The sequence below is a fragment of the Sciurus vulgaris genome (assembly GCF_902686455.1).
Source record: "Sciurus vulgaris genome assembly, chromosome: 18".
NCBI lineage: Eukaryota > Metazoa > Chordata > Mammalia > Rodentia > Sciuridae > Sciurus > Sciurus vulgaris.
The window spans coordinates 11655997-11668191 of NC_136479.1; the positions used below are offsets into that span (position 1 = coordinate 11655997).

At 36.7% G+C, this 12195-nt stretch overlaps 1 protein-coding gene across 5 annotated transcripts in view; it reads right to left on the reverse strand.

Moving 5' to 3' along the window:
* The window catches only part of PDXDC1 (pyridoxal dependent decarboxylase domain containing 1), a 47963-nt gene that overhangs the window by 23168 nt on the left and 12600 nt on the right, over positions 1 to 12195 (reverse strand). For all 5 annotated transcript variants that reach the window (XM_079120577.1, XM_079120578.1, XM_079120576.1 and 2 more), the window contains exons 2-8: positions 11750 to 11823; positions 11177 to 11242; positions 8702 to 8782; positions 6718 to 6864; positions 5732 to 5921; positions 3299 to 3367; positions 2318 to 2396 (exon numbers count right to left, since the gene is read on the reverse strand). In XM_079120577.1, coding sequence (XP_078976703.1) covers positions 2318 to 2396; positions 3299 to 3367; positions 5732 to 5921; positions 6718 to 6864; positions 8702 to 8782; positions 11177 to 11242; positions 11750 to 11823 — 706 coding nt within the window. The remainder of the gene's footprint in view (positions 1 to 2317; positions 2397 to 3298; positions 3368 to 5731; positions 5922 to 6717; positions 6865 to 8701; positions 8783 to 11176; positions 11243 to 11749; positions 11824 to 12195) is intronic.

Below are 12195 nucleotides of genomic sequence, written 5' to 3' on the forward strand. Positions count from 1 at the left end.
ACAGAAATAGTAATATCTCATCTTGGGGTACTTTTTGTGGTGCTGGGGATAGAACCAGGGCCTCAAACATCCTAGGCAAGCACACAACCACACAGCTATACCCTTAGCCCTCACTGTGATTTAAAATTGCACTTTTCTAGTGACTGATGACATTAACCATCTTTTCAAGTGCTTGTACAGTCATGTATTTTCTTTGGTAAGTGTCTATCCAAATCTTTTGTTCATTTTAGGTAGTTTCTTCCTGCCTCCCCTCTCTGTAGTGCAGGGGATGGAACCCAGAACCCTGGAATACCAGGCATTCTACATAGCACTGAGCTATATCTCCAACCCTCTTGTGTTCATTTTAAAAACTGTACTGTCTTTTTATTGTTGAATTGCAAGAGTTCTTTACATATTCTGGATACAAGATATTTCTCTGAAAAGTGTTTTACAAAATATTTCTCCCAGTCTGTGGTTTGCTTTCATTTTCTCAACATAATCTTTTGAAGAGTAAAAGCTTTTAATTTTCTTTCCTTCCTTTTTTTGGTGTTGGGGATTGAACACAGGACCTTGCAAATGCTAAGCACTCACTTTACCAGAGTCACACTCCCAGCCAAGCTCTTAATTTTCAATAAAGTATAATTCATAGTTCATGTTTTTTGTGCCTTACTGAATCTTTTTTGAGATACTGCCCCGGCTACCCTTGAATCTGTGGTCCTCCTTCCTCAGCCCCGAGTGGTTGGGAGTACAGGCATGTAGCACCATGCCCAGTCCTAAGAAATCTTTGCCTAACCCAAGGTCACAAAGATTCTTTCTGTATTTTCTTGTAGAAGTTTTCTAAGTTACGTTAGCTCTTATGTTTATATCTATGAACCATTTATAATTAATTTTTATATACAAAGTGAGGTGAGGGTTGAAGTTCAGTATTTTCCCACATGGAAATCCAAGTTTTCCAAGACCACTTGTAGAAAATACTATACTTTCTCCTTTGAATTATTTTGACATATTTGTTAAAAACTGAGTGACCATGAGTGTATTTCTGAACTCTCCATTCTTTTCAATTAATCTCACATTTGTAATCTCTTATTTGTAGCTCTGTGTGTGTGTGAGAGACAGGAATGGAACCCAGGACCTCACACATGCTCAATGTGCACTCTACCACAGAGCTACACTCCCAGCCCTTATCTATAGCTTCAGAGGAAGTCTTGAAGTCAGATAGGGTAAATCTTCAAATTGTGTTCTTTTTCAAAATTATTTTGGCTATTCTTAGGTCCTTTACATGTCCATATATACTTTAGAATCAGCTAATCTATATCTAAATAAGAAACTGAAGAGAGAGAAGGAGAGGTGTTTTTTGTTTTGTTTCATAGTACTGGGGATTGAATGCAGGGATTCTTTACCACTGAGCTATGTCCCTGGTGCCTTTTTAAAATTATTTTGAAGCAGGGTTTTGCTAAGTTGCTGAGGGCAGCCTTGAGCTTGTGATTTCTACCTCAGCTTCCCCAGTTGCTGGGATTATAGGCATGTGCCACTGCACCTGAGAAGCAGCGAAGGTCCTGACAGGAACTGAACGGAATCTACAGATTAGTTTCAAAAGAATGGACTTGACAATATTGAGTTTTCCAACCTACGTGCATGGCATATCAGTCCACTCGTTTAGGTCTTCTTGAATTTCTTTCAGCAATATTCTATAGTTGTCAGTGTACTGCATATACTTTGTTAAATTTATCCATAAAGTTTTCATTTTTTTTGATGCTATTATAAATGACTTTTTAAATTTACTTTCCAATTGTGTATTGCAAGAGGTAGAAATTAAGAAACCTTGCTAGGTTCATTTAATTAGTTCCAGGAACTTTTTAGTTTCCTTTGGACTTTCTATCAATAAAATCATGCCATCTGCAAATAAAGACTGTTTTACTTCTTCCCTTTTAATCCAAATATCTTTTAGTATTTTTCTTGCTTTACTCAGTATCTAGGACTTAAAGCACAATGTTGAATTCAATACAATTAGTGAAGCAGAAAGTGGTAGTTGACCTGCTACCCTATGAGGTGGATATTTAAGTGTGACATTTAAAAACTTAATTTAGAAAGGAAGTACATGAAGGAAAGGAAGAAGTGCTGACAACCTAAATGAAAAAAGTGCACATGCACACCCACACACACTCCCAAAACAAACCAACAACTGAAATCCTAAACGCTAACATTAATATCATAGTTCTCACTATCTGTGTGGATACAGACTATCCTGAACATTTCTTAAGACTTGGTCTTTTGAGGCTAGGTATTCACAGTCCCTCTGGCATGTTCGTGATTGAAGATGCAGGCTTATGAGACCTACCAGCATTTGCAACAAGCAGCAGGGGCAGTCTTCCTCGTTCTATGTCGTCTTTAATCATTTTCTCCAGGAAGGCCACATCCTGGGACCAAATAACAAACCATAAGACAGGATGCAATCAGCATAAAAGCTACACAATGAAAAATTATGACTTCCAAAAGAAGCAGATGACTCTCAAATTTAATCACTCAGATCTCTTCTTACTCTTGACATTTTTATTTTCCCTAATCACAGATATGAAAACCAAATAGTTTTCCTTGAAACTGATAGAAAAATCAGTTAAATGAGATAAAAGGTAAAAACTATACCTATGCAGAATATTTTTCTAGTTTTAAACACTTAAAAGAAAATGTTCTCTCAACACCCCCCAGTCAACAAAGTATCTATACTAATGTTAAAATTAGTATAAAATTTAAAAATGAACCTATCTTGAAGAACAAATGCAGAACCCTAAAGTCTGTCCTTTTTCCTCTGGCTTCAGTTTGGAGAGATTTATCATTTGCATGTCTAAAAATAAGCAAAACTCAACCCCAAGATAATAAAGAATCTCGTTTTCAAAATCCCATTTATCAATCCAGGCAACAGCGGTAACTACTTAAAAGAATGAGCTTCAAAAGGAATTTCTGGTACTTATTTTGGTAGTCTTGTTTCTATTTAAAGTAATAGGGCTGGGTAGAGTTCCTGCTTAGCATGCACAGGCTCTGGGTTTAATTCCAAACACCCCTGCAAAAATAGGGGAAAAAAAAAAAGGAGCAGCAGGTGATATAGTGATTGATTATACGATTCCTTAAGAACTAGATGCTCCTGACCTATATACTAGCCAAACTTCATGCATATTCAAACAGAAGCACGTATTACACATAGAAATACCAAAGCAATAAATTAATAAGCTAATAATTATCTGCAGGCCAGCAAACAACTTCAGTTGAAGACAATTTCAAAACTCAAATCCATATTATTTAATAAACCAAAAACAGAACTTACCATCTGATGCTGGGATCCAAACATAGTGTTACAGGGCACACGGCACAAGCAGGGGAAGGGCAGGCCAAGCTGCGAGAAGAGACGCACGACTTTAGAACAAAGTTCTTTGTCACTATTCGCTTATGATTGTGAAAGATGGTGGGTCAATCTTTCATTTGAAAAATCTCTCCCCTTAGGAACTCTTAATATATAAGTAGGTGTTAAAAAGTCAAGCCAAAACCAAACCAAACAAAATGATGAATTGCCAAATACTGTTTAACAGGATATAATGTTAAATTTTCTAAATGAATTTGAGTAACTGTCTTTGGTACATTCTACCATATACCAAAAAACAAACACTTTTCCAAACAAAGAAACACTGGGCATTCTGAGTGGTAATTTAGGATTTTTTTCTCCAAGCATTACTGGTAAATAATACCAGCTAAAGGCATTCAAAGAACAATATCTTATTTGTGGGTCCACCCACACTTAAAAAGTAATAAATATGGAATAACAGATCTACATTTCTTTCTTTTCTTCCTTCTCCCCTCCTCCCTCCCTCCCTTTCTTTCTACCAAGGATTGAACCTAGGGGCGCTTAACCACTGAGCCACATCCTCAGTCCTTTTCATTTTTTATTTTAAGAATGGGTCTCATTAAGTTGCTTATGGCCTCACTAAGTTGCTGAGGCTGGCTTTCAACTTGCAATCCTCCTGCTTCAAGCGGGGTTTACATGCATATGCCACTGCTCCTGGTCAGATTTACATTTCTTAGGTGAGGTCAGTGTTAAGAATGGAGACAGTACTCATCAAATTAATTTTATACTCAATTTTTAATTCCCAAATCCTCAAGGTGTTTGTAAGTTTTAGGAATTGTAAACAGTTGCACATACTATTCTGTGTAATTAAGACTTGGCAGCATTTAAAGATAAAAAAAAATTAATCAGTACTTTATTCACATTTTCCTCCTTAAATGATTTTTAAAAGAATTTAAAAAGTGAGCCAGGTGGGTTGGCACACCCCTGTGATCCCAGTGATTCAGGAGGCTAAGGAAGGAGGATCATAGGCTCAAGGCCAGCCTCAGCAGTTTAACAAGGCCCTAAGCAAGTTAATGAGACCCTGTCTCAAAAAAATAAAAAGGGTTGGGGATGTGGCTCAGTGGCGAAGCATCTCCCAGGTTCAATACCTGGTACCAAAAGAAAAAAAAAAATTTATAAAAGTGACACCCAAGTAAAATAAGACATCAAAATAGTACAAGTGAAAAGGCTCCCCTAGAAGCCACTAATCCACAATTGTTTTTTAGCATATAACTTTCTAGATATTTTCTGTATGTGTATATTCAGACATATATACATCTGTATTTAGACAAATCTATTTTTTAAGTATAAAAACCACCTATATAAGCATGTGCATGTTTTTAAAAGCATGAGCACAGACATTTCACATAAACCTTTCTGCAACTTGCTTGTCTCAACAGAACACTCTCATACATCTTTTGAAGACTGGATTGTTGTACTAAGATCATAAGAATCTGGCTTGCAGTAGGTCCTCAAGTAATTTGTTTTATGTGTCTATAGGAATATACAAACACCCTAAATAGGAGGACATAATTTTTTGCCATCAGCCATCACAGTTCAGAATGAGCTTAAGTCCCTGAGTTGCCTCTACACATCTCTCAGGGCCTCTGCCTTTCCAACAACCCTCCAACCCTCTGGGTTTTGCATTAAAACATTCTTGGCCAAGAGGGTTTACAATCTTTTGATCTTAAGGTAGTCCCCCTGGTTGGGCTTTAAAAATAGTAAGGCTCTTTGAGTGATTCTGGATTGAGTCTTAAACCTATGAGAGGAATATAACCCTAAATTTAGACAAAGCTTTATATATAAAAATGTGCAAAATAGTACTAAAAAAGAGTGCTACCTGAAAGTGATCATAAAAAGAAATGTCCAAAGGGGAAACGGTCAATTAAATTTCTATGCACTCATTTGAAGAACTGTCAAGACACTAAACGTGCATGGCATACTTGTTATAACAGGACATGAAAAAAGACAAATGCAACCATGTAAAAACATATATATATCATTTGACTAAAGTATGGAAATAAGGTAAAACTTTTGACTGCAGTTGACACTGAGTAATTAAAAACACATAACTATATCTATCATATGTAATTTCTAAGTTCAATAATACATGTTTTGTTTCTTTGTTATAATAAAACAAGAACTTGAACAGCAGCTAAGGAAATAAGCCTTCACACTTTCAAAGCTTCAGGACAAACTGGGAGTGGCAATGTGCATTGGCAGTCCCAGCTTTTAGGAGGCAAAGGCAAGAGGATCATTTAAGCCCAGAAGCTGGGGGTCAGCCTGGACAATACAGCGAGTGAAACCCTGTTTAAAAAAAGCGCTTCATGACAAAACATGACACTGTTTCTTCAAAACAGTTGCCTTATACCACGTTACCTGATTACAAAGGTACTGGCCCAGGCCAGGTCTAGCAGCGGCACTGAGATAGATAACTGGTTTTTTGTTATACAACACGTTGAATCCATCCACCACAAAGTCTTCATATCGGGAATGAATGGCAAGCCTACAGATCTTTGCAAGTCCTTCTCTTTCCTCCTCATGGAAATAAGCACAACCATTTTCATACCTATTAAGAAACATCCATATATTAATGTACTTCTATTTCTGATTAATTCTGACTTTATATGTTAATCTTATAATCATGGAAGCAAGCATTTTCTCAAACCAGATAATGTCAGAGGATAAGAATGTGAAACACTGTCATCTTAGATAGTTGACAACTCACTGCAGCTGGAGGCTATACAGGAGAGCAGTAACAACTCTTCATCTGTACCTAAGTCCAGAAAGAGGAGAAACTATGGAAAACAATAGAAACTTGGAGTCTCCCAGATAGAAAAAGTCTGAAGACCATGGTTCCAGCTTATTCTACATGAAGGCCAGCAATGAATAATGCAGGCAGGGTTGTTAGCATAGCTTCAGCTCTAAAACATCCAGAATAAACAAAATTGCCAACAATGCTAGTTAGGCTCACTTTTGCTTTTATTATAATCTGCTTTGGGCTTTTTATTCTTCTCAATATTCTAGAGAAGAAAGGAAAATATGAATAGAGGTATTTGATCCAGATCACTGCTTTTCTATTAATATGTACCAATTAGGAAAATAACCAACTAGAAATAAATAATTGCTGACACTATCATATGTGCATGCTTACGTTCTCACTTCTTTACATATATTAATCCACTAGCTCATCCTCACAATAATTCCATGACAGCTACTAATGTTACCCACACTTAGCAGAGGCATGCAGAGGTGAAGAAATTCTTCCAAGAAGGGCCCAGGGTAGAGCTCCAGAAGAAAGCGCCCTCACATATCACTCAGAAATAACTTTAGAGGAAACTGAAAACTCTTGATAATGTCTTTACCTGAAAATTCTGCATAGCCACAAGGTAGTATCTGAAAGTATCCTAGTTGTAAGTTTTCTCAGCTTCTCCTTGTCCAGAGTTGAAATAAAAGCTCCCAGACTATGTCCCAACAAAGCCATGTGACCTTGTTCTCCTATATTCTGAATTCTGTTAATAAAATTAGATTAAGCAAGTATTAGAGTCAAAGCATAAAAACCAAACTAGAATTTAGAGAAACCTGTCAGACTTGAAATCCACATAATGTCACAGAAAGCAGAAGTTCAGAAAAATCAATGCATATAAGGTACTGCAAGTTTGGAGAGGAAGATATTTTTTCAAAATGAGTCCTAAGCAATAAATAGCCCTCTTTTTATTAAGCAGATATGAAGTGTTTTAGAATAATTTACTTCTATACTACTTTAAAAATTAAACATCAAGCTTAAGAACTACAGAGGAAGGGCTAGGGATGTAGCTCAGCAGTACAGCACTTGCCTACTAAGCATAAGGCCCTTGGTTCCACCCCTAGCACTGGGGAAAAAGAGAACTACAGAGGGTAGAACTAAGATAAAATGAACAGAAAACTTTTTTTTTTTATTTTTTATTTATTTATTTATTTTTTTTTGCGGTGCTGGGGATTGAACCCAGGGCCTTGTGCTTGCAAAGCAAGCACTCTACCAACTGAGCTATCTCCCCAGCCCAAGAAAACATTTTAAAAAGAACTGTTATAAGAACAATTTACTGCATTAAACAGTATTGAAAATAGTATAGCAAATTCAAGGGGGACTAGGTTTGTTTTGTTTTACATTTAATTAAAATATATGGATTAATTTCCCTTATATAGAATAACTAAGAATAAATAAATTTATAACTGTTAATTATAAGCATAAGAAAAAGACAACCAAATAGGATTATGGACCAAAGGAAATAAAATACATCTAAAAACATATAAAAAGACTTAAACCCGGTTCAAAAAAAAAAAAAAGTAAATTAAATTATGCTGAAATATCTCACTCAGATTTCTCACTTATCAAAACATCACTTATCAAAGATCCTTAAGTCTGACAATACCCTTACAGGCAGTGGTGTGAGAAAAGTATTCTCACACACGGTGGGTGGGACAATGAACTGGCTCAGCTCTAAGAAGGACACTTTGGCACATCTGATCTACCAGTCCCACTTCTCAGACCCCTCCAGACACTTGTCCAAAGTTGTTGGCTACATTTGTTCCAGTAAAACATAAAGAGGAGACGAGTTAAAGAAAACACGCTTCATCCATCAGAGTAGAACTAAGGAATTCTTAACAAAAAGAAATCTCCTTAAGTACTGACGCTAGAAGACACAGCAGAAAACCACAAGGTGCAGAACATGTGCATGGTATTTACGCACCAGAGAGGTGGGCATGGCCATTCTGCTTGTGTTACACACACACACAACATAGCTATGGAAGAAGATGCAAGAGACTAGTAATTGTCTCTCTCTAGGGAAGAGAAACAGGTAGGGAGGCAGAAGCATGAAGGAACTGTCTTTGCACACTCATTTTTACCTTCTGAATTCTGAACAAGGAGAATGTATTACTTATTACAAAAAATTTTAAAAAATCAAAGACGAAATAGATGAATAAATAAAACAAACAAGCAATTTCCAGACAATGTATGCTGGCACCAATATTTTCAACTGCAGCACCCTTAGGAAGAAGGAAAAAGCACATAGCATTTATTCTTCAGTTCTTCTACCAGTCCCTTTTGAAAGGTCCCAAACCATAAAACTATCTAATTTTATTAAATGCCTCCTTTTTACAAAATATATTACCCAAAAATACATAAACGTTTTTGTGAAAAGACATTTGCCTAGTATGCATGAGGAACTGAGTACAATCCCCAGCACCACATTAAAAAACTAAATAAAATAAAGGTATTGTGTCCATCTACAACTAAAAATATTTAAAAAAAAAAAAAAAAAAAGAACACAGACTTTCAAAGGGAAGTTGCCAATCATTCTCCATTACCGGGTACTCTGGGGCTCCTCATCTTCATCTCCGTGCATCAGATTCTGAACTAACTGGAGGATGCTCACCATATCTTGTCCACTGCAGAATAAGAGAGTTGATGAACTGGCGGGAAGAGCACACACACACACACCCACTCTCCCAACTATTTTTCTTATCCAAACTAGCTTTGATAATTTTTTTTAATTGAGAAGCTACAAGAGAAATATGTGCTTTGACATGCAGTTCATACTTTTTTGAAAACAAACCTCAGATTATAAACTGATTTCCAAATATTACCTTACTTGTGATTAACCCCTTACTTAATATATGTTTGATTTTTAAGAATTTGACCAGTCCTGCTCTGACAATACTGGTTCATTTGAATCCTGGAGTAGAAATAGAGAATAGTTAATGAACGTGTTAGAAGAGTCAAAAGTCCTTATGAGATGCTAGAAGGTCACAAAAGTAGCAAGAACACTCTAACACCATTGGTTTACCTAGTTTTCCTTCATGTAGCAGACTAGTCTACTTGGATCAGCAGCCTTAAACATATAATGTATGCATTATTTACCATCACCTCTTCCCCAAGTTGGGAAACTTGAGATCTGCTTTAAGTGTAAATAGATTCACTGCCATCCAAGCAATGTCAACAACTGTTCATGACATGAGGGGCAGAAACAATACAAACAGCTAACATCATAAGCAATGGCAAGGCAATGTGTGAAACAGAAGACAGAAAAATACTATTTCTAGTAATCAGAATATGACTAATAAAATTTTTCTCTTTCAAAAAAGAAGCACTGACAAAATAATCCTTAAAACTTCCCTCTCCCCAGGGTGATCACCTTCAAGTGAGAGGAGCTCTAATTCTTTGACAGGGAGGGAAACTTGAGGCCCACCTGGAGGTCAGCCTTGTGACCTTGCACGACCTGCCGTTACAGAATGGTGAGGACACAGTGGAAAGTGCCTGTAAAGCACACAACACTACGCCTGCCATCTCACTAGTCTCAAAGATTGGATGGCAGTGTTACCAGGTGTGAATGCTCCTGACCAGTGGTTTTAATGTGCTGTCCTTTTGAGAATTACAGATATTCTTGGGAGTTTCTCCTCTGAGGAAACTTCTGTGGAATCAGAATAAACAAAACCCCGTACTCCCTTCAGGCCTGGAGTAAGGAGACTTACAGGATTTGCTTTCTATTCTGAGGTAGAAAGCACTTTAAGTCTAGAAGGTCTTAAAAATTTGCACAAACCATGCTATAGCAGGAGTGCCTACTTTAAAATATTAGTATCTGCGTATGTTAGAGACAACATTTACTAGCTCACACTGTGAGCCTTCCTCTATACTCTTCTTTTGCAATCTTGTACAATTTATATTCAGGTCAAGGAACAATTTAAGGGAGTTGTACTGTTGACCTACGTGAAGTTTCCTGGTTATAAAAGAAAATAAGTTTGTTTCAGGGAAGTTGGGCTGGGACTTTAATTCTAGAATGACTAACCCTTTGAAAACTGAAATCAGCTACTTATTTTAAAAATATTTTTCTAGTTGTTGATGAACCCCTAGGCCCTGAATTCAGCTACTTATTTTTCTGATTTTCCCCCCACTAGTTCAAGCTAAAGCCTTGATAGATTTTTTACTTCAGTTGCTAAGAACTAAACACTCTGTCAATCAATGATTAAAGTTGACCTTTTCCTTTCATTTAGGATATTATAAGAATGATAAATCTTAGCAAATTAAAATATCTCTCATAATAAAACTCAGTCCACTGAATAGATCACAGTTTTTAAGAATGAACTAAGTATGATATTCAAGTTATAATTACAAATTCATGAATGGCTCTGAGTCATGAGGTTGTACTAAGTTCTGAAAAAAGCTGGTAAGCTCAGCATTATCACTAACCAGTCAATGGCATTTCAGTTTTTTAATGTTACACTGCACATCAATCCATTTAAATTTTCTTAGCCAGGCACAGTGGCACACACCTGTAATACCAGCTACTTAGGAGGCTGAGGCAAGAGGATTTTGAGTTCAAAGTCAGCCTCAGGAACTTAGCAAGGCCCGAAGTAACTCAGTGAGACCTTGTCTTTAAACAAAATACAAAAGAGGGTTGGGGATGTGGCTCAGTGGTTAAGTGCCCTGGGTTCAACCCTGGCACCAAAAAACTAACTAAATAAATAAAATTTAAAAAGGGCTGGGGATATAGCTCAGTGGTGGAACACTGCTGGGCTTAATCTCCAATACCGCAGGAAATATTCTTTTTATATTTGTGCTAAAACTAAAATTGTAGGACTAATGATACAGTAGAGCACTTAGCTAGCATGCACAAGGCCCCGAGTTCAATCCGTAGTACCACAAAGGAAAAAAAAAAAAACAAAAAAACAAAAACCTACACGCAAACTAAAATTGTAAGTAAAATTGTAATTAAACAACGGTAAATCTTGGGTTAAGAAAAATATACATCCTATCTAAAGGCACTAAACTTTACTGCCACCTACCTTCCCTGGAGTGGCCCTGGAATATCCTCTGACATGAGCTTCTTCCCATTTTCATCCTCTATTCTTCTAATTTAAAGGAAAGAAAAACTGTTTTATCATACCAAATTTTAACATCTCAACATGCAAAATGACCATGTTAGCCAGAATCTCTTCATTACTGATATAGGATTTGAAACAAAATAATCATATCTCCCTAGGCCCCAATTTGGGATATAATTTGAGTTTCAGGAAAAGAATGTGAAAAACCACCACCACCACCAAAAACATTTCAACCCATTTCTTGGTTAATTCATGCCCTATCTGACCTGAATGTATAGTAAGAAGTATTTAGAGATTCAAATTAAAGTATTATCTACTTAAAACTCTTAACAGACAAAACTGAAAATTATGGCCTTCCCACCAAAGTCCTTTAATTACAAAGCACCTTCTACCCAAGACAAATATCAAATTTAAAGTCAGCAGAAGTTATGTGTGGCATTCCTGAGTTAAGAGGTGTCTTTAAAGAAGGAAACCAGAGCCATCAGAAAACAGGTTGGACGTGCTAAGCAGGGTGGCTCTGTCCTGCACACTCACCTCTGACTCTCCTCCAGCATCTTCATTGCCTCCTTCAAGTTTCTCCCCATTTCAGCTAATGTAGGGTCTGCTATCTGGGAAACAAACCAGACAAGATTAAAGATGAACACTCCTCTGTCACTTCTATAACATAATTCACCCTCCCCCCCAAAAAAAATCAAATGCAAATCTACTTTCTTCTGGCTTTATTATAAAATTCATAAATATATTATAGTACATGTAAATTCCAGTAATAGGTATGTAGTTCCAGGTCAGTAGGCTCACTTCATTCTTCTTAGTGGTCACACCTGATTCCATTCTTTCTATGGTTTATTTAACTAGTTCCAAATTAATGGACCCCAGGGTTATTCCACTTTTCACTAAGTCCACAAAAAGTATGCATGGTATGTTACTTGTTTTATTGCTGTAATAGGCTGAAAAATGCTTACCTCCCCTGTCTTCCCTAG